Below are 20936 nucleotides of genomic sequence, written 5' to 3'. Positions count from 1 at the left end.
CCAACCACCAACACAATTCAATCGTGCCACGTAATTGCATGCGTCTCGCCACATTATCGCCGATTTTTCCCATTGACGAGCAATTCTTTTTTTGTCATATTTTCCCTTCTTCCTTTCCCCCTCACATCAAAAGACATGCGTTTGGCTGAAAGGGAGCTTTGAAGAAATGGACGTTCTTTGAAAACTCAGAATTGCTTTTATCCACTTCAATTTTCCCCCAAATCCTCTTCCTGGCACCCAGGCACTTTGGCGCGTGATAATATTTCCTTTCTCTCTTGCAACCACAAATCTTTGCGCCGTGAATGACACATAACGCAAATTAAGCCCCCATTTAGAAGTAATTTGACAATGAAGAGCGTAGCACGCGGAGGGAAATTTCGCGGACGCAGCGGAATTTCGTACCCAGGAGACGGGGGCAAAGAAAAGGGATTCTGTTCAATTTTGCTTCATAAAAGGGGGTGCCTGCAAAACAACAAAAGGCGCACACTTCTACAATGCCAACAGTTTCCCCGATCACATAAGTCCCCACATGTACACCATCAGAACAACATGAAAATGGAGAATTTCTCTCGTTACATCCATACAGATATACAAAAAAAAAAACACAAAAAAAAGATGTTTGCCAATCGCCAGCGGAGGCACAAGACAGCATTCCCCCATTGTTCTCCGCTGGCGATTCATCTCGCCGCTGGCAACGGCGAGACTTCTGAGCTCGCATCTCCAAGGGTTACTCTCGCCCAACAGGGGTGCATAGCCGATAACAACTGGCTGCTTATTCCTCTCCTTCCAACTCTTTACTAAATCTACTACTTCTCATGGCATGTTCTCATACACGTATGTTGATTTTTGTTTGTTTCTTTGCTTCTTTGTATTTTTGTCCGTTCTGGGGAGGGGGGGGGACAACAAAAAAAAGTGGAAGAAGATAAATCGGAACATGTATCCAGAAGTGCACTTCATATCTGGGATGTCAAAGAATATCATCAGGTGATTTCAAGTCTGGTGCTAGCACTGGCACTGGTTCATCAACATTAGTTTGCTTGTTGGTGCATTTCATCCCCTTTCCCCCGCCATGTACATCATTCATCATCATACCTGTAACCCGTTGAGGATGAGTCCCAAGTATACTCGCGCAGGTGTCTATGAGAAATGCGAGCGTGTTGTAGCAAAATCATCCCGTCCTCAATGGGTTAAAGCTTCAGTACATGTCTAACTCATTACACCGCCATTAGAGACAGAAAGTTGAAGTCATGACAAAGATTTCACATGCACAACCATTATCATCCTTTGAAAAACAAAAAACACATGAAAAACAAAAAAATGGTTGTACTGTATATCATAAATCATACAAAAATCCACATCACTGGAAGTCCTCTGCATTGTTGCCATAGATATGTATTCAACGACCAGTTGTTATTTTCATATGCGTACAACCTACAATGCCCTGATGAAATTTGATTTGTAATTTACTAATAGGGTGCATTAAATGTGCCTATAATGGTAGCCACTGAAGCATCTGTATTACAAGTGCAAGGCGCAATAACTACTGAATAGGTCTCTTTTGATCAACAACACATAAGCCATGTACCCTCCCCCTTCATTCTACAAAAATAAGTATCATTGGTGTGTGAGGTTTTTTTTTTCTTTCGCTGTTATCATTCCATTTTCTATTACATTTAGTAAATTGAAATATTCTGTAGATTTTTTTCCTGGTAATTGGCCTACTAATTCCAGGGCTTCTACACTGAAAGCATTGCCCACGGGCGAAGTTTGCAGAGCATGTCATAGAAATTACATTAATTGCCTGTAGATTTCACAAACTTCATAAATCACAATTAACTTCCCTCTATGTAGAGCTACAAATGTTTGTCAAAGATATGACTGCAATGCGACATGATTACAACAAGTGCTGTTCGCTATTCCGAAGGTTTGTTAGTCCGAAACACACAAATTCTCTATACCTAGAGGTTCGTTAATCCGAAAATGAAAAAGGGTTCGTTAATCCAAACATTTGTGGCATTATTTCGAAGGTTCGTTAATCCAAAGGTTCGTTAATCCGAAAATGAAATTCGAAATAACGAACCTTCAGAATAACAAACCTACGGAATAAAGAGCCTTCGGAATAACGAACCTTTGGAATAACAAACTGTAACCGATTACAACACTAGGGTTAGATTGTATTTTATACTCTGATGAAAATTGAGAACAAAATCTCCCCCACCAAAAGAAAAGGGGGAGGAAAGAATCACAGACTGCTTAAGAGATGGAGCAGAGAAGAGATCACCTGATGAATAACAAAATAATTATGACAAGAAAAAAAAAAAGAAAGGCAGTCTGAATTCTGTCTCTTCAATCTGAAAACGATCAATGGATATCTGGACAAACCATATATTACCTCAATATCATACAATCTCACTGCACACTCACACAATTTACATCCACTAATCCAACCCCCTCCCCTGGAACTCTGCATGTTTAAAATGAAATGACTGTCAAACAGTGACACGTACATCCCTGATGAAGATTGGCTCAAAGCACCACTTATCCAATCTACTTCTCCCTCCTTGATATGGACAAAACGACACACACACACACACACACACACACACACACACACAAAATCATCCTACATTGATCCACTTCAAACAGCCATACAATAATCATCCTCAGCGGGGGATGGGGGAAATCATGAATATATACATTTAGTATTTAACTATAAATATCTTATTCAGCTACACCCCTCCCCCATCCTACACCATACCCCCCCCCCCCCAAAAAAAAAGGGGGGGGGGGAATGTCTCACTTAGGCATCAAGTTTTTGCTGCATTGTTAACCCAACCCGCAAAACTGAGTCTCCCAAAAGCCAGGGGGATACGTTCTGTAAACAAACCATTTACAGTACCAACCAATTACTGTTATTGGCCAGGACGATTTAGAGACATAAGCATGTGGTTTCCGCTTCACAAACTGCAAAGAGTCTCTCAATTCCTCCTCTTCTCTCTCCCTCTCTCTCTCTCTCTTTCTCTCTGTTTCTACCACTCTTTCTTCTCCCCCCCTCCTTTTCTTCCAATCCCCCAGAATGGTGGGTTCTCGTACATGACATGGTTCCCATTCAGCACCAAACAATGCCCGCACAGGGCCCCCAAAAACCCACCAATCTCTACAAATTTGTCATGCTGCTAACAATCATTGGAAAGGCATTCAGAAAAAAAAAAATAGAACCCACCCCAAAAAAAACCTGAAACCAAAATGCAGCACAGACACACGTGGACCAACGAAAGGGGGAAAAAGAGCCCTCTCTTGTTCCGTCTCTCACTCTCTCTCCATCCCTACATCTCTTTTTCACCCCCCCCCCCTTTCCCCCATTAGCGTATTACTTGTCAAAAGCAATCAAAGCTTTCTTTTTACGCTCTCGTCGACTTCGATATCAAATCAAATAAATTGCTGGCCCCTCAAGTTGACCATGAGCCAGAGTCAGATGATTCCCCGTCAATAACTTCAAACCACTTTTGATAGCTGTAGATTTCCATTAGCGAAGAGCCCCACCCTTGTTGTTGTTGTTTTTTATCCCCTCATCTCCCCCACCCTTTTTTTTGTTTAATTGGTGATAATCTATCAGACACAATCACACTTTTTCTCTGATTGCTGCCAAAACAAACCCACAGTACAAGTCGCTATACCTTGACTATTTTCAATTACTCTATTACCTCCAAATCAACTCCTACTCTCTCTTTCTCTCACTGTCTCCGTCCTGTACTGGTACTGATCTATATTTAAAGGGCGTAATTGTTAGTGACTACAAATTCAAAGCCAAAATTCCCACTCGCTCAACAGGGATGGGCGAAGGACAATGCAACCATTCCCCCCCCCCCCCCCCACAAAAAAGAAAGGAAAGAAAAGCAAATGACAAACCTGTAAAAATTATTCATGACAGTATAGTTGATAGCTCAGGGCTAACAGAGTGGAAATAATTAGTAAAATACAAGGTAACAAAATGAAAAAAAAAAGAATATGAATATCAGAACATAGTATATTAGCAAATTGTTCTGAGGAGGTTGTCATAGCCGATTTAAATCATTGATGAGGGCAGCCCGATGGTACTGTAATGTGGAAGGCATTAGCGGAAATGAAAAAGTCATGGTCCCAAACTGGCTATCTGCGTCATGAAAAGTCTAACCGCTTAACCCTCTTGGCCCAAGCAGGTGGGGGGGGGGGGGGGGGGGGAGGGGGTGGGGGCTGGATCCTGTTAACTTGTATTCCTTCTGAGGAGAACCAAAATTCACTGGTTCTTCCGTTCACGGAAAAAAGACGCTCAGACAGGGACTTGTAAATCTTGTGCTACGGCCCAGCGATCAGCAGGGGTGACCAAAAACTTGCTACACAGAAAAAACTGAAATGAATGTTTGCGACGGAAATGCACGAGCACAGACTGTGTGGGAGGTGCATCATGATGGTGCACTGTGCACTTGTGTGCAACAGCACTGTCTGCCGCCATTCGCTCGATGCAAGGAAATGGTGGTCTAATGTAAAGGTCTTCTTGCGGCCCCTGAATACAGAGACAAGCCATTCTACGTCAATCACTCTGTCTGCTTTGTCAAACTCCCTGTGCCCCCCCCCCCCCCCAACCTCACTTGCGCCAAATATTCTTTAATGATATCAGAAGATATGATACTTTTGTTGGGAAGTATGCCAAAAGCTCTCATTTCAAAAAGTGTATTATAGCCTTGTATTGATTTTCCTCCTTTCTCCCATTACACTTTTGTCACTTTTACTACATGTACCTAGACCTTCCAGAACTTTCTGTTCCTGGAGCTTTTTTTCTTTCTGTATGATCAAACTGAGGGATTGAATATGGACAAGACTCTGCACAAGACCATAATATCTTTGTTCTGACACTTATTCATGACTCAAAGCGTAAAAGCTTCAGTATGTCAATGTCGACCCAGGGATCTTGTGTCTTAAAAAAAAAAAAAAAAAAAAAAAAAACATGCTTATTAGCAAAATCACTGTTGTTCATTCTATAATAAAAAGAGAGGAACTGAGAAAAAAAAAGTCAGGCTTCACTTAATCAGCTGCGGTGTTAGAAGGCTTAATCAGATGACGGCACTGGTTACGGTAATTAAATGTGATCTACATTTTCTGGGCGAAAAACTTTTAACTCAATGGCAATACCAATTTCAAGGTCTCTAGTACCCTAAAGCTGGACGATTTTTTTCCCCTTTTTTTGTTCATTGCGTGCAAGTTTCAATCCCTGTTAATATAATTGGCTTGTTTAATTACACTTTGGTTCTGAGTTAACTCTTTGGAATAATGCCCATCCTGGACAGTTTCCGTTTTAATTACTCTCTCATTGCGTGGTAACATTAGCTACCCCATCCCTGATCAATACCTAACAAGTAATAGCAGCCACCACTCAGACAACAAGATCGCTATATCATTAGCGCAAATACAAGACTTTTTCGCTCCCACTAATGGGGGACGGCCCAATCAGTTTTCTTAACCCATCCTCTTATAAAATTGAGGGTTTCACTTAACAGATTGAACTTCGATGAATATGCATGGGGGGACGGCGCACAAAAGAATGGATCCCCATTTGTCCGATTTCATGTCTTTTTGATGACATCTTTGCGGGCTAAAAATCCTCCGTTCAATAGGCTGAATGCCAATTAAGGCGAGGCCTTCATGAAAATAAGATGCGCTAATATATTATGGTCGCGACAAAGGCCCAAACACTCTAATCATGGGTTGGGGGAGATATTGTGTGAAACTCCTTTCTTGAAAATTCATTACCGTAATTCTCCTACAAGGTTTGGCTACGTGTCAGGCTGACGTTGTATGTAACAAAAAAACCTTGCAAAAGAATTAACGGTCTATTGGTAGAAGTGAAATTCTAAAGGCAATTAGATAATTCCGGTGCTATCAGGATCTGTGATAACTAATACAATTATTCGTTCTTTTGCAGAGAAGACAGCTTAACATACATTCAGGGATGATGGTAATCACATTTCAACCAATCAAGAGACAACACCTCTGATCATGCTGAGGTGTGTGTGAGTGGACTTCGTTCAGGTACACTGTGGTTCCCCTAAAAAATGGCAACAATTGTGCTGAATTGTGCTGCGTCCCCACGATCTGCAAAAATGGAGATATTTCATGTGATTTACAAAGTCTCTAATCTTTAAGAACTACCATAAACTTTCATTCCCTTCTTTTTTGGTAGCACTTCTCAATGTGTAATGCATGTATCCAGGTAATTACCCCACCCCCGAGGACAATTACCCCAGACTAAATACTGGTTAGTGGTAAGATTAGAGCAAAGACTAAGGTTAGGGTTAGGTTTAGGGTTGAGAGTTTGGTTAGGGTAAGGATTGGGTCCAGGATTAGGATTCAGATTAGGGCTAGGAGAAGGGCCTGGGATAATTGCCCAGGGGGTAATTGCCTTGGACCCGCGTCTACTATATGTAAAAGATGTGTCAATTAATGATAGTACATTCATTTAGTGAAGAAGAAAATAAAAAAAGAGAAAGATTGTCAAAGGGGGCCCTTTGTGCAAAAGTTGTTCCTGATCAAAAGAGAGAAATTAGTCATGCAGAGGGGAGAGGATGCACTGTAACAAATTTTAATCAAATCTCACACTCTCTGTATTTTCAGATTGCAACTGCCGATCTACATTATTTTAATTAACAATCATGCAAGAAAAACAAACAAGTGGGATTCAAACATATCATCTACTGTTTTCCAGGCAGCGGCACTACCACGAGGCTGTGCCTGGTTGCCAGCAGTGACACAACGAACCTGGAACAAATATCCAGGCTCTAAATTCCGACATTGTTATGTTTAATAGATGATCCAAGGTGGACAAGGCTAAATATTAGCAGTGAATGAAAAAAGAGATTGTCCAAGCACAGAGGAAAAGATGTGCTGTAACAGATTCTATCAGATGCCGCCCTCTATATTCTAAGATCGTAACTGCCGATCTGCAATTATTCCACAGATTAAAAAAACAAGCCTATGCATCACTATATTTGATAAATAGGTGTACAGAAATACTACAATGTTGAAATTATACCCCCCCACCCCCATCAAGCGTCCCGTGCATTGATTCATGCATCCAGTGTGTCACTCAACACATTGGATCGCATTCAGTCAAGCAACGAACTTACCCAGCATGAAAACACGCATAATTACCAGCAAAATTTTACGATAAGCTTTTTTTTTTTTCCTGAAAGTATTGCTCAATTTTGCAAATGAACATGGAAGTTTCATGAGCAGAAATATTCTTTTTAGGCAATCGACCAATCACATTGCAGAGATTCTGTGGCCCATTCAAAAGTTTTGCATTATTACAAACGTACAGTGTGCAATAATTTTGTATCATTACTCTAATGCTGCTGTTCATTGTTTGACTGTGATTGCAAAGCATACAAAGAATTGATGTCCCCAAAGTGTCACCAGCATGTCAGTGATAAAATAATAATGTGTAATTTTGCCCCCAAACCCTTTTCTCTAATTCGATAGATTAAGCGCAGGCCACTAATCCTCACATTGCTTTTAATCCAGCAATACTTGCTGCTTTGTCCAAAATTGCACTGTACACAAACAGCTAGCCATAATGCTGCATATCCCATCCTACACTCATATGCATACATTTCAAAATTGCATGGTTATCCCAAAAACTTCCATAAATTGATGGGCGCATAACGTGCGCATACAATATCACATGCATTTGGTTTATTTTGTAAACAATGGATGCTCAAGGCTTATGTGACTATAAAACTCACAGAATCAGATGATATTCTGAGAGATAAATCACCTAATGTATAAATTCATCCATGAATATAATACATATATGATGAATACAGTATTTGTCAACCATCCTTGAGAGAAAGGAGAACTATTCAAATCTTTCTAGGACCATTTGAACTCAACCTAAGCTCATGCGGCATGGTCCTACTGTTGCTTGAGCAATATGTTTTACTATCTCCCTCAAGGACACCTAATCTCATACCCATCTAATACACTCAATTATGGCATTAATATCAGCATTACTATCTGAATTACTTTGATAGTGAAATTGGAGCGAGATCAGAGTAATGCCCATAACTTTGAATTTTTAATATCAATATCATATTTGCATTGTGACCAGACAGGGAATTTGTGAACACAATCTCAGAGTAATGCAGATAATTTCCAAACTGCGGTCAAAAGGTCACCTTTTTCATGCAAGCCAAAGCATTTGTTTTCATCGGAGGGGTGGGTGCAGTAGTTACCACGAAGACTATCCATCTTATCCAGATGGGTGCTGGTAAAAAAATAGTGCGGAATACTTTCCGAGTTTGTGAACACAATCTTTGTTGAAATGTCTGCATTACTCTCATGTGGATAACAGGGAGATGAGTCTATGAAAGTGTTATAATATAATATAACCATGTCACATCACACCAATACCACTGACCCATCTCCCATCCCAAGGTGGCATCAGCACATCACAGCACATCACATCACATCACATCATCACATCGTCATGGCAACCTGGTAGTCAGGACACAGACACACAACAAACTCCCTCTTACAGTTTTCTCTTGCTGCCTCTCCCACCGGCACTGTTCCCACCACCACCGCTGCTGCCTATCCTGCCACTGATGTTAGAGGGCGCTTCTCGCAGCCCAAAGCTCTTGGCTGCATGCCCGAGGTGGAGCTTCCGCACGTGGAAGATGTGCTTGACGGAGGAGGGGTAGGTGGCGTAGGCTCGCACAAAAGAGTGGAAAGCTGCATTGGAACAGAGGAAATGAACTCAACACCCACAATATACAACAAAATGATGATTTGAAATGATAAAATAACAAAAAAAATTATAATCTTACTCTTCCTCCTCCTCCTCCTCCTGAAATCCAATTCAGTAAAAAATTCATGATACGATTTGGAAATCTTTGGCCTCATATCTTGGATCTCTTTAATGAAAGTCAGACATGCAACCAAATGAGCCACATGTCACCCACCCAAAAAGACCAAAATACAGTGTCAAAAAAAAAACCCAAACAAACAAACAAATATGAATACAAATAAAACAAAGTTGGGAGTGTTGTACAGTTTGGTGTAATACCAATACAGGACTGCCAAACTCCGCATATCTAAAAAAAAAAAAAGAAAATTATACCAGAATAAAATACTGAAGCCCTGTAAAAGACTTGTTGTTAACACAAGTACATTATGTATCAGTTTGGTATAGAAACTGGAAAACTGCACATATCAGGCAAGTTAAATCAAATTTCATGGGGAAAAAAAATGTATTTTCAATTTTTAATGACATATTTTCTCTTTGTGGACAAAGAAAAAAAACACATACTGAATACCATAAAAACATCAGCTCTCCCTGCAGAATAAGGATTTTGAAAGATGTTGAAGGACATCACATATATTCTGAGCCTCATCCAGCTGTCCCTGTACCTTTTCTAGCATGTTGAGTGTGGGCGGGGTTTCCCAGCACGTGGCCCTCGAAGCGCAGCTGCAGGTTTGTGGCCGCTTCCTCCACGGAGCGCTGCATCTGACCTTTGAACTGGCCGTGGATGAAATCCTGGGCCTCAGACGAGGTCAACACTGAGAGGATATCTTGAAGAGACTGCTCCGTAATTCTACCGAAAAAAAAAACAAAACAAAAATGGATCAAGCAAAAAAGACATTGAAGTAGTATTTGAATGATGACATAATTTTTTCCAGGCATTTTAGCTTTGCTTAACCTTTTCTTCTTTTTTTTTTTTGCTGTCAGTCTAAGTAACTTTCCCTTTGAAGGTCAATTATCCACTGACCAATTGACCACTAGCCTTTGGCTTACAAGTCTGAAGAACAGCACTACAAGATTATACAAGGGTATGTTACTAGGCAAAAGCATTCATTGTCTATCAAATGTCAAACAACTTTCCAATGATCAATTGCTCTATTGTCTTCCTTTTCTTTACTTTTTGGACAGCTCCACTGGCAAAAATTCCGATGTGAAATCATGCAGTTGTGAGTCCATGCCTGGACCTGGCAAAGCACAGTGTTTTGGGGTGAGATATCTTATTTGGAGACCATTTTGTGTTTACCATCTGCAGCTTGGAGTGAGCAATGACTGGTGGAAGATGGGGATTAACCTCCTATAGGGTAGAGTCCAGATAGGGCAGGAGGGCAGAGGGAGGGGCAAAGGGGGGGGGGGGGGTGACACCTTACAACCCAATCCATCACCTGACACCATGGAAACTGTCTCAGACCACTCTCTGGAATAGACTTTCATATTGTTTATCTTTGCTGTTGCCATTGTGGTTTTCTTTAATATCAAATGAGATTCATTACATTTACCTGATTTTCTGCTGCTCCAGGATGCGGACGTACTCCACCTCTGAAGGGGTGAGGAAGAGGAGGGCGTGTCCCTCTTTGCCGATGCGGGCAGTCCTCCCGACCCTGTGCACGTAGTCTGCTGGTGTTCCTGGAGTGTTGTACTGTGTTCAAGAATCATAAATCAGTCAGCTTTAATAACACTAAATTCCCTAGTAAGTATTTGGTGGGCTTGATGCATTTGTTGGAAGGAAATACAGCACAGACCTCATCAATGATGGATTAATGACAGAAAGAAGGAGGCATAGGGTCAGACAGTATAGCCAGTTTCTATCATTCAACTTGTTGCTTCCCGAATTTGAACTTGTTGCTTCCCGAATTTGGGCAATGCATGCATAGACAAGAAGACCACGAGTTGCTTTGCTCCGGCACTTAAAATTCTGGGAAAAGTTGTGGAGCATGATTTCTGCTTTCTACAGATGGGCATTTCATAAATATTCACTCATGGTCAGCAGTCGGTTCAACATTCCACATCTTCTTCTTGCTCAAAATGGTACTGTAATGGTACTATCTAAACTCACATTCTGACTTTTTTTTTTCATAGATAATTTAGTTGAATTACAGTACATGTCCGTGCACAGGTAATAAGCAGACAAAACAGAATAGATGCATGGATAACTGCATTACAAAATCGTGACTACACGGTATGGGCCTTTCTCAGCTGATACTCTTAATGAGACACGTTCTATCAAAACCACAGCATAAGTCAGCTGGGAAATACAAGATCTGATGGGTCACAGATTCAACATTTAAATGCTAGATGTCCACCGACATACAAATGAAGTCCTAACAGCAACCAATGACCACACACTAAGTTATCTTCTAAACATGTCTTAGAAACAATGAGCTGTCATGGTCATTTTGAGAAAGTATCGCCTCACACACCTGGACTATCCATTTCACTTTGGGAAGGTCAAGACCCCTTGCAGCAACATCCTATGGCAAAAGACAAAAACAGAGAATAAAAAAAAACATTTATATTCATTAGCAGCAGCAGCACAAAAATAAAACAATGATGATAACATGATAACAGGATAACAACAATGACAATGACAATAATAATAATAATAATAATAATAATAATAATAATAATAATAACAATAATAATAATAATAATAATAATAATAAAAATAATAATAATACTAACAATAATAACAACAAAAACAACAACAACAATAACAATAACAATAATAATAATAATAATAATAATAATAATAAAAATAATAATAATACTAACAATAATAACAACAAAAACAACAACAACAATAACAATAACAATAATAATAATAATAATAATAATAATAACAATAATAATAATAATAATAATAATAATAATAATAATAATAATAATAATAATAATAAAAATAATAATAATAACAATAATAACAACAAAAACAACAACAACAACAATAACAACAATAATAATAATAATAATAATAATAATAATAATAACACTAATAATAATTACAATTATAACACAGGTAATAATGATAAGAAGACAAAGAAGAAAAAGAAATAATTCTCAATCATGATAACAGTTCAACAACTCAGACTTGTGAGCAATTCTTTGATCACAACTTCAAAAAGGGAAGAGACATTCATAATTTTAAATTATAGCACTGCAATATTTTTGTTGGGGCCAGTCAAGTAAAAAACAAGTCTGATGAAGGGAAAAAAGACAATCACATTGTTCAACAAGTTTTAAGCATGTGATTTCCCTCCAATTGACCGATTCTGTGACGCGCTATGTGTATTTTTGGCATGGGCAGCGCCATTACTGCGGTGTCCCAGCCGACCCCCCCTCCCACTCCCCACCCCTCTCCCTACATTAGCACGCGCACGGAATGAAAAACTGATGTATGGTTGCTTTAGCCAATGGGCGTCTCGTACTGAGTGCGCGAATGCTTGCTTAGTGCGCGAACCTTTGTTACAAGTGCGTGGTAAACATGTTGCCCGTGGGGTGGGGGAGAGGAGGGGGGTAGGCTGGGACACCGCAAAATGAGCTCATGGCTGCGCCCAGTTCCACAAATTGTTTGCTGCCCTCAACGAACCCGAATCGGTCTATAGCCCACTCATACATTTTACCATACCACACGCTGATCGCGCTGGCTGGAATTGGAGGCATAAATGTTCATGATATCAACCCACTGGGAATTACGTTTACAGCATGGTGTACTTATCAAAGAAGATTAACTCAGCTCTTTGAAAATAAAGCAACTCACTGTGCAAAGAAGGACACCTTTCCTAGCACTGCTGAAGGCATGGTAGGTTTGTGTTCTTTCCTGTTTAGGTGGAGAACAAAACACATTAAATATCTTTTTCAAATTAAAAGGTGATGACATCATATTAAAGTGAAGATCCTTTCAAAATATAAAGATATGAGCTCTATGTTGCATAATTTCATATCAAAATAGTATTAAAGACAGTTGCATGAAATCAAATTTTCTAGTGAAAAATTCAAGGTGCAGATGCCATATTCCATTGTCAAAAAGTACCATATGCAAAAGTTCTACAAATTTTTTGGAAAAGTTCTACGAATTTTTTGGAAAAAATCTCAAATTTGTTAAAATACAATTGACGATGCTGACTTTTAAGCAGTCTTGGTTAGACCATAAACAAGATATTGCTGAAAACAAGACATGCTCAGCAGCATAGATATTGGGCAAAGAATTAAGAAGTATTAGGCCTTTTTTTAATTCAATATGATTGACAAATACAAAATATAAAGATATGAGCTCTATGTTGCATAATTTCATATCAAAATAGTATTAAAGACAGTTGCATGAAATCAAATTTTCTAGTGAAAAATTCAAGGTGAAGATGCCATATTCCATTGTCAAAAAGTACCATATGCAAAAGTTCTACAAATTTTTTGGAAAAGTTCTACGAATTTTTTGGAAAAAATCTCAAATTTGTTAAAATACAATTGACGATGCTGACTTTTAAGCAGTCTTGGTTAGACCATAAACAAGATATTGCTGAAAACAAGACATGCTCAGCAGCATAGATATTGGGCAAAGAATTAAGAAGTATTAGGCCTTTTTTTAATTCAATATGATTGACAAATCATGCTCAAACGTGACTAATCATTACTTCCACATAATGTAGACACACTTTTTTACTAGAAAAAAAAAGAGAAAATGTATATAATGAAAATTTAGTTCTTTTTCCTCAAGATTCCCAAGACTTGACACAACCTCCAACAGCACACACAACAGTTCTACAAGTTTAAAAAAACATGTACACTGTAGCTGCTCAAAATGTGGTAAAGAGTCAGATTTTATGTTTTACATCCTAACATACTGTCATCATGTGTGGCAAATATACAATGAGACCTTAGCTTATCTTCTGTTTTCTTATATAAGTATTTTGTGACATTTTGGTGAAACGAATCTTGTTTCTGCCATCGCGATGAAAAATAAATGAGTGAGTGGTCTGATCCAACCTACCTCTTGTGATAAGCTCCCATGTAGCCTGAAGAGTGGGAGTCCCTCCTTCTCTGCCACTGTGCCATCCCCCTGCAGAGTGGAGCAACCCAGGCAATCCCTGAAGAGTGTGTAGTGGAACTCCACCGATTCACGGCTGGAGAGGAAGACCAGCATCTTGCATCCCGAGGGACCCTGCTTTGAGAGGAATTGGGGATTAGCATTTTGAATGGGAAAATGTTAAAATATGCTAGGAAAAAAATACAGAGAAGGGAATTTGACTCATCCTCAAAGGCAGAAAAACAAAACTACTTGCACTTTCATTCTAAAGAAGTTTCAGCTAATGTTGGCCAATGCCATCAGAATAGCAGTGGTGTCAAATCTTTAAAAATAGCTCACACTGTTTTTCTCCTTCTGAGAGTGAATAATAATACTTTAGATCTCCTTTTGTTTCTTTTAAATACACACAACTTTACTCCTCACTCCATCTCTGTTGTGCAAAGCAGAGTTTCACTACATCTTAAGCACTAACATTGGTAGATTTGGCACAAAATCATATTTATCATACATGTACATCTATTAAATGACTTTTCTGTTCTGATATGTTCTACAAGAGTTACCATTTCAACCCACATTGGGCAAGAAGCCTTTTGAAAGTTCTCTTGGTTTTGTGGGTTTTTGCAGTCATTTCATGACCACACACTTGCTTGCTGCCATTTCTTTCTAATAAGGTTTGAAAAGATATCTTCAAAGCATTTTTCAGACTGCTTTTCTTCAAGCACAGAGCATGAGATACGCTATGTACACAACTAATTGTAAAATGGGCAAGAGCTTGTCCTTCTTGCTTTTTCTTATTGCCCCCTTCCGCTGACCATTGGAGGCTCATCTGAGCCCCAAAATGCAAAAATGTCAGCATTCCAATGAGTTCCAATGAAAGCTGAGCTGACAAGCTCCAGAGACTTGCATCAAGGCTCACAAGAAGTGATATAAATGTCAGAAGAGCCCTACATCCTGGACTCGAGTTCACCTGTCCAATTACTGTTAATCATCAGATACTCTACAGACTGCCATAGGAGGTCTGCTGGACACACCCAATAATCGCACAACACAAATCTGACACACATCAGACTAACTCAACACCTATTGGACTGACTCGACACTCTTCCGACAGTGACTTGACATGTGACTGGAAATGGCATACTATGGCAATTTAAGCTCTTGAGATTAGTTCCTGCTCCATTGGATCATGCTCGACACATCTGACACTGACCTGATAGACAATCAAAACAAATGGGATTCATTGAACTGTGATACGATACACCACACTGGGCGACTGGAAGAAAAGAATTCAATTCTGACAAGTGACTGATGAGTAAAACACTCTGTGGAATTGGTATTATGTACAATTTCAAGTCTTCATGGTGTTCTATGAAGTATTGCAATCTTTTCTTTTTTGAAGCTGCATGACAGCTTGAAGGTAATAACCGATGTTCTTTGGACTCCTTGTACATGAGACAGAAATGGGGGGGGGGGGGCTGTTAAATACTTTTAACCTTGTTCATAGGCACATCTCGTTTCCAAGCTTTCTCTTACCTTTGACCTTCCCGCCATCAAGGCGGTAAGGGTCACGAGTCGCAGCTTGCTTGGGACTATCACAAACTGCTGCCTGAGTCGCTCTGGTATCGTGAAAGCCTCCCCGTCCTCACCATCGTTTCCTTCAGTTTTGTCGGAAACATCAGCTGCAATTCCATCGGTAAGTTTGCTCTTTTCTGATGAGGATGTCGTTGCATTGAATGGCGAAGATGACTGGCATTCCGTCTCGCTCTTAGCCACATCAATGAAAACTGCCTCCTTAAGAGTGACATTGGCTAACCGCTTCACTCCTATAAATGAGAAGACGAATATATATATGAGAAGGTATGTTTGGATGCATTCAACACTTTCATTGTCATGCCATAAAGGGGAACGAAACCCAAATATACATGTCTATAATTTGCGAATGGCACTCAAGTGTGCCACATGCCTTCATTTATTACTTATCCTGCTTATCCACTCACTTTACTGACAAATATAAATAAATAATTACAATCATTGAAGAAAGCAATGCAGTTGTACATATTACATTGTTTTTCACATTTTAACCTTCAGAGTAATGTCAACCAAAAGTATTGATTTCTTTTGCTGAATATTACTTTTTAAATTTTCCCCAACGTTTCTCAAAAAGCCAACAATACTGGATGTTTACAACACATTACATTGGGGTGAATTTCCTACCTTCAGAGAGGGTAGCCGAAAGAAGAACAGTCTGCTTTTGCGACTGGCATTGGTCATTGATGGCATTCAAGATGGCCGACACATCTCTTTCGAAGCCCATGTCCAGTAGCCTGAGAAAAGATGGAAATGTCAGTCATTTCACAGCATGATGAGGAGCTTACAACTGAAGTTTCAAAGGCCATATTTGCTGCTATAAAAGATGAGTCATCTCTAATGACAAAATCAGCTCAACATACATGATGTCAGCAAAATTTGGGCAACTTAGGCCACTATCAACGAAGCTACTCTGCCTTTTCATATCATTATGTCAACTTATACGTTATTTCTTGAGTGGTTCATTTCTAGTAAAAGACATGACAAATTTCACATTATCAAACTAAAAAAAACAAACAAACAAAAAATGACAATATTTCATAGATAACAGCTGTAATTTTTTTTAATACACATCACTACAACACCATTTAAGGAGTAATCATCATCCCCAACATTGACACAGACGACAAAATAAAGCAACAGAGGCACCATCACTGCCTGTCATCATTTGCATTACCATCATCATCATCATCATCAACATTCTTATTTTTCAACATCATCATCATCTTTACTATCATCAAAACCAGTAGCAGCATGACCATCATCTGCATCATCAGCTGCATTCATTTTCACAATTGATATTATCATTAGCATTATCATCACCATCTCCTTTTCAATAATCATCATCATCATCAGCATCATCGTCATCGTCATCATCATTATCATCATCATCATTGTCGTCGTTATCATCATCACCATGGTTACCTGTCTGCCTCATCCAGGATGACCCACTTGACCCGGGAGAAGGAGAGACTCTTTGTGCTGTTGATGTGGTCCACCAGTCTCCCGGGAGTCGACACCAGGATGTTGATTCCTCGCCGGAGCCTCGCCTTCTCAGACTTCTTCCGTTCCCCGCCCATCAGACAACCGGGAACAACCCACTGAAATGGCTGCCAAAACACACACACAAAATATCATCTTGATTGCTTCACTTTAATATTTCAATTCTAGCAAGGAGTAAAATAACATTTGAAAATAAAGACCTGACCAGTTACCATTTCAAAAAGGTTACATCATTGCCAAATGAAAAAAAAAATTAAAATATATATACCCATATTCATCTTGAGAAGGTGTCAAGTCATGAAAGCAGTAATGCTCTTAAGTGTGAAATATCTGATATATTTTGTCCCTGTCTGGCAAAACATCATTGCAAAAGTAGGTGTCAAATATTGGACAAACAGAACCCAGGTTGACATACAGAAAATGTAAAGTCTTGCTAAATTTGCAAGGAGAAATTTCCCTCCATTGTTGTTAAATATCGACTGTGTCTACTTGTAAAATCATGACAAAAGCTCATCATATTCTTCAAGAAATTCTATATTTTGATACATTCAAACTTTGCCCAGTTGATACAGTCATAATTCATGCAAGTTAACTAACAGCACAACAACAACAACAAAAAACAAACAAACAAACAAACAAACAAACAATATTAAAGTTTGTTTACCTTAATAAGTTTCTGAAGTGAATCAAAACTTTGTAGAGCAAGCTGAAAGAGAAAAAGGCAGAAAACAGAAAATTTTCAAACATATCTATAACTCACACTAATGTTCCTGCTATTCACCCGTTTTTGTTTTCTCTTGAGCCAAGCAGTTAAGATGACCAAATCTAAAGATCAAAATAAACTACCTAGGTGTACCTAAATTTTCATTTCTTTGACTACAAAGGAACATAAAGGATACAATATTTTTCAAACACACCGAAAAAAGAACAGAATGCAAATATAAAATGTCCTCTTTGGTCTGTGCATTGACTTCCCAAATTCAGTATATGAGACTTACATTTAACATGTCAGTACTGGCACAAGACTAACTGGAATCTATTTCCTGAATTGTATTAATCCTTTAACCCAGACAACTCAATTAATACGGCCAATAAAGTAAAAAAAAAAAAGAAAAAAAAAAGGGGGGATTATCTATCAAGAGCCTTGTTTTGTCTCACATAAATTATTGTAAGCTATTCTTCTATATTTACACTTTTATCTTCCCTATTTTGAACAACATAGGGACCATACCTTCAAGTATTGTAAAGCCCCAGTTAATCTGAATGTTTACGTAATATAAATTGCAAAGTTTTGACTACCAGTTACACATATTCAAATAGCAGTTTGTTGGTTCCACATTTGTACATTGACCTTTGACCCTATTGCCAATTTGAATTCTTGCACTCACCTCTCGTGTGGGGACCAGAATGACGGCGTAGGGTCCATGGACTCTCTGTACCTTTGGCTGCAGTCCCTGTAGTTGTTGCACGACTGGTATTGCATATGTCAAAGTCTTGCCTGTCGTAGCAAGAAAGAGTTAAATGCACTCATAAATTTAGTTTGATGTGTAACAGCAGTACGGGGACATCCTGAAAATAATAATCCATTAAAAATGCTTGCAGTCATTTGAAGCAACTTTGTTTTCTCTCTGTGGCATACCAAATCTGGATCCTATTTGATTTCATTTTAAATTCACTCACAGGCACTACACAGAATATGTAATCGATCCAAATTCAAATTCAATTTGGAATACAGAAACATGTACGTAGTGTATTGTATTTCATCCTATACATATTCAAATAAAGATAAGTATTGACAGGGATACATTTGTTATTATAAGATTTAAGATTGATTTCTTGTTTGTTTGTTTTTTATTAAGTACTGCCATACTGGTCCACAAATGATAACCACCAAGAGACAGGGAATGGCATTTGAAAGTCCAATAAAAGACCACTTTCGTATACTGCAACATCAAAGCGAACGGACAATATTACTTGCTCAAATGGAATACTGTAAAACATGAAATTTTTGCGGAGTGAAATTTTCGCCAATTTTCGCCAATGGCCTTTTCGCGGCATGAAATTTTCACGAGTTGCCTTTAACATTCAATGTGTATAGTGCACACAAGAACTTTCATATGCATTCTAATTTCGCGAATCATGGCTCTCCTGAAATTCGCGAAATTAAAATTTTTACAGTTTTACAGTACGCAACTGGCATAGAGAGTGGCACATTTGAAAGGAAAAAAAAAAAAACAACTTCTCAAGAACCAAGCAATCATTTCACAGAATGAATTCCAGGTTGTCGCAATTGTCTCTACATGTATATTTCTCTATGTCTGTGTGTGTTTTCTTATGCATCTGTCTGATTTGTGTCTGTGTTGTGTGTCTTGCCTGTGTCTGAGTATTAGTCTGTGATGTGTGTGTGTCTGTTTGTCTGTGTCATTTGTGTGTGTCTCTCTCTCTGTAGAAGGTCATCAGCCATACCAGATCCTGTCTGTGACTTGACCAAGGTGTCCCTCCCTTGGAGAATGGTTGGAATGGCTCTCTGCTGGACGGTGGTCATCTGGCTAAACCCCAGGTTCTTCTCCAAGTTTGAGACCTAAAGGATACAAAATACTTATGAAACAGGGTTTTGCTTTTCGACCATATCATGTGAGAATCATAAACTAGTAACAGTCTATCAAATATTAATCTTCACAGACATCTATAATGTAGGCCTACTGAAAAGTATTCCTGGATTCTTATCATCTGGACAAATGACCCTTTTGCATAAGTTTGCCCTTACATGATAATTGCAAGATGAATATTTGGGGCTATTGGTTGTGCTTTGGTTGTGCTTCACATTGTGGTAGTAACTATTGTGAGGATAATTGCAGGGTTACTTTCACATAAATGAATGTCATTGCTTCCTTCATAGTAAACGGGAGTTTCTAATGGGTTTTCAGTGCCAATGGGTACATTGCAGCCAGTCAGACATGTGACGTGTGTCAGTCTGTCAACTCTTTAGTAAACTTTCCCTTCAGAATCTGTCGTCCTCCAAAAAATGACAGAAATATATTCCTAGAGATCACATTATAATTTGTATTATTCATGTATGTTATGATACAGAATCAATTAATCAAATCAAATCAAGTTAAATCAATCACAGTTACCATGAATGAATGAAGTGGAAGATCACTGAAGAGAGTTGAGGAAAATACAGCTTCCTGGTTCTGGGTAATATTCTTGCTGCAAAGAAGAAATAGAAACTCACACCTATTAATCCAGTCCATCATTCACAGCCACATAACATTAGATATAAAACTAAGTCAATCAAAGCTATGGGAAGCAATGTGCATGCATTAGTCAAAATCACAAAGAAACGCAACATACAATTGTGTATATGTCACAATTGCATATTCCTGTGCAGCCAGAAGTATCTGTACACAATTGTTCCCACAATAAAAAAACTTCGAATCCTCCATTGATTTTGAACATCAATATATGTGCACACAATCTCAGTATGCCTCAAGTCCTGTCAATATTTTTTCTCATATATTTTTTGTGGCCTTTATCACCAGCAAATCACATGGGGTTTTCACAATCCTGGTATAAACAGTAATTTCTTATTAACAGAATATCAAGGATTTCGTGAGTTTGCTTAATTAAATCTCTAATCAGAGTTCATTGTTGGTTTTAAAATGCCCTTTACAAATCTCTTTCAACTTACCCCTGCCAAATAAAACAAACAAAAACAAAAACAAAACAAAACATTTTTTTTTTTCACTTGCTTGCATGGGTATTCAGACAAATGCCCTATACTTTGAAAAGACAAGTGTCCATTCAAATCAACTGTCTGACAGAGGGTTTTAGTTAATACCCCAGGAAAGAAAGCATACAGGTTCAACCTTTGTGTGCCTTGAGTGCCAAATGGCACAGAAAACCCTATAGCATTGTACACACTGTCCATAGTCCCTGGCGCAGAAAGTGTTAAAGTACTCAACTCTTTCTGTGACACAGCATGCAAAGATA

The 20936-nt window shown here is 38.7% G+C and overlaps 1 protein-coding gene across 1 annotated transcript in view; it reads right to left on the bottom strand.

Moving 5' to 3' along the window:
• Positions 1 to 20936, bottom strand: part of LOC140240574 (ATP-dependent DNA helicase DDX31-like) — a 48803-nt gene that overhangs the window by 23759 nt on the left and 4108 nt on the right. The window contains exons 4-16 of the mRNA XM_072320335.1: positions 20078 to 20153; positions 19410 to 19524; positions 18332 to 18441; positions 17608 to 17649; positions 16866 to 17050; positions 16068 to 16177; positions 15387 to 15676; positions 13818 to 13988; positions 12591 to 12650; positions 11254 to 11304; positions 10333 to 10472; positions 9445 to 9629; positions 8571 to 8766 (exon numbers count right to left, since the gene is read on the bottom strand). Of these exons, the coding sequence (XP_072176436.1) occupies positions 8571 to 8766; positions 9445 to 9629; positions 10333 to 10472; positions 11254 to 11304; positions 12591 to 12650; positions 13818 to 13988; positions 15387 to 15676; positions 16068 to 16177; positions 16866 to 17050; positions 17608 to 17649; positions 18332 to 18441; positions 19410 to 19524; positions 20078 to 20153 (1731 nt within the window). The remainder of the gene's footprint in view (positions 1 to 8570; positions 8767 to 9444; positions 9630 to 10332; positions 10473 to 11253; positions 11305 to 12590; positions 12651 to 13817; positions 13989 to 15386; positions 15677 to 16067; positions 16178 to 16865; positions 17051 to 17607; positions 17650 to 18331; positions 18442 to 19409; positions 19525 to 20077; positions 20154 to 20936) is intronic.

The sequence above is a fragment of the Diadema setosum genome, chromosome 17 (assembly GCF_964275005.1).
Source record: "Diadema setosum chromosome 17, eeDiaSeto1, whole genome shotgun sequence".
In the NCBI taxonomy this organism is placed as follows: Eukaryota; Metazoa; Echinodermata; class Echinoidea; order Diadematoida; family Diadematidae; genus Diadema; species Diadema setosum.
This window is presented reverse-complemented; position numbering and strand designations above follow the sequence as displayed.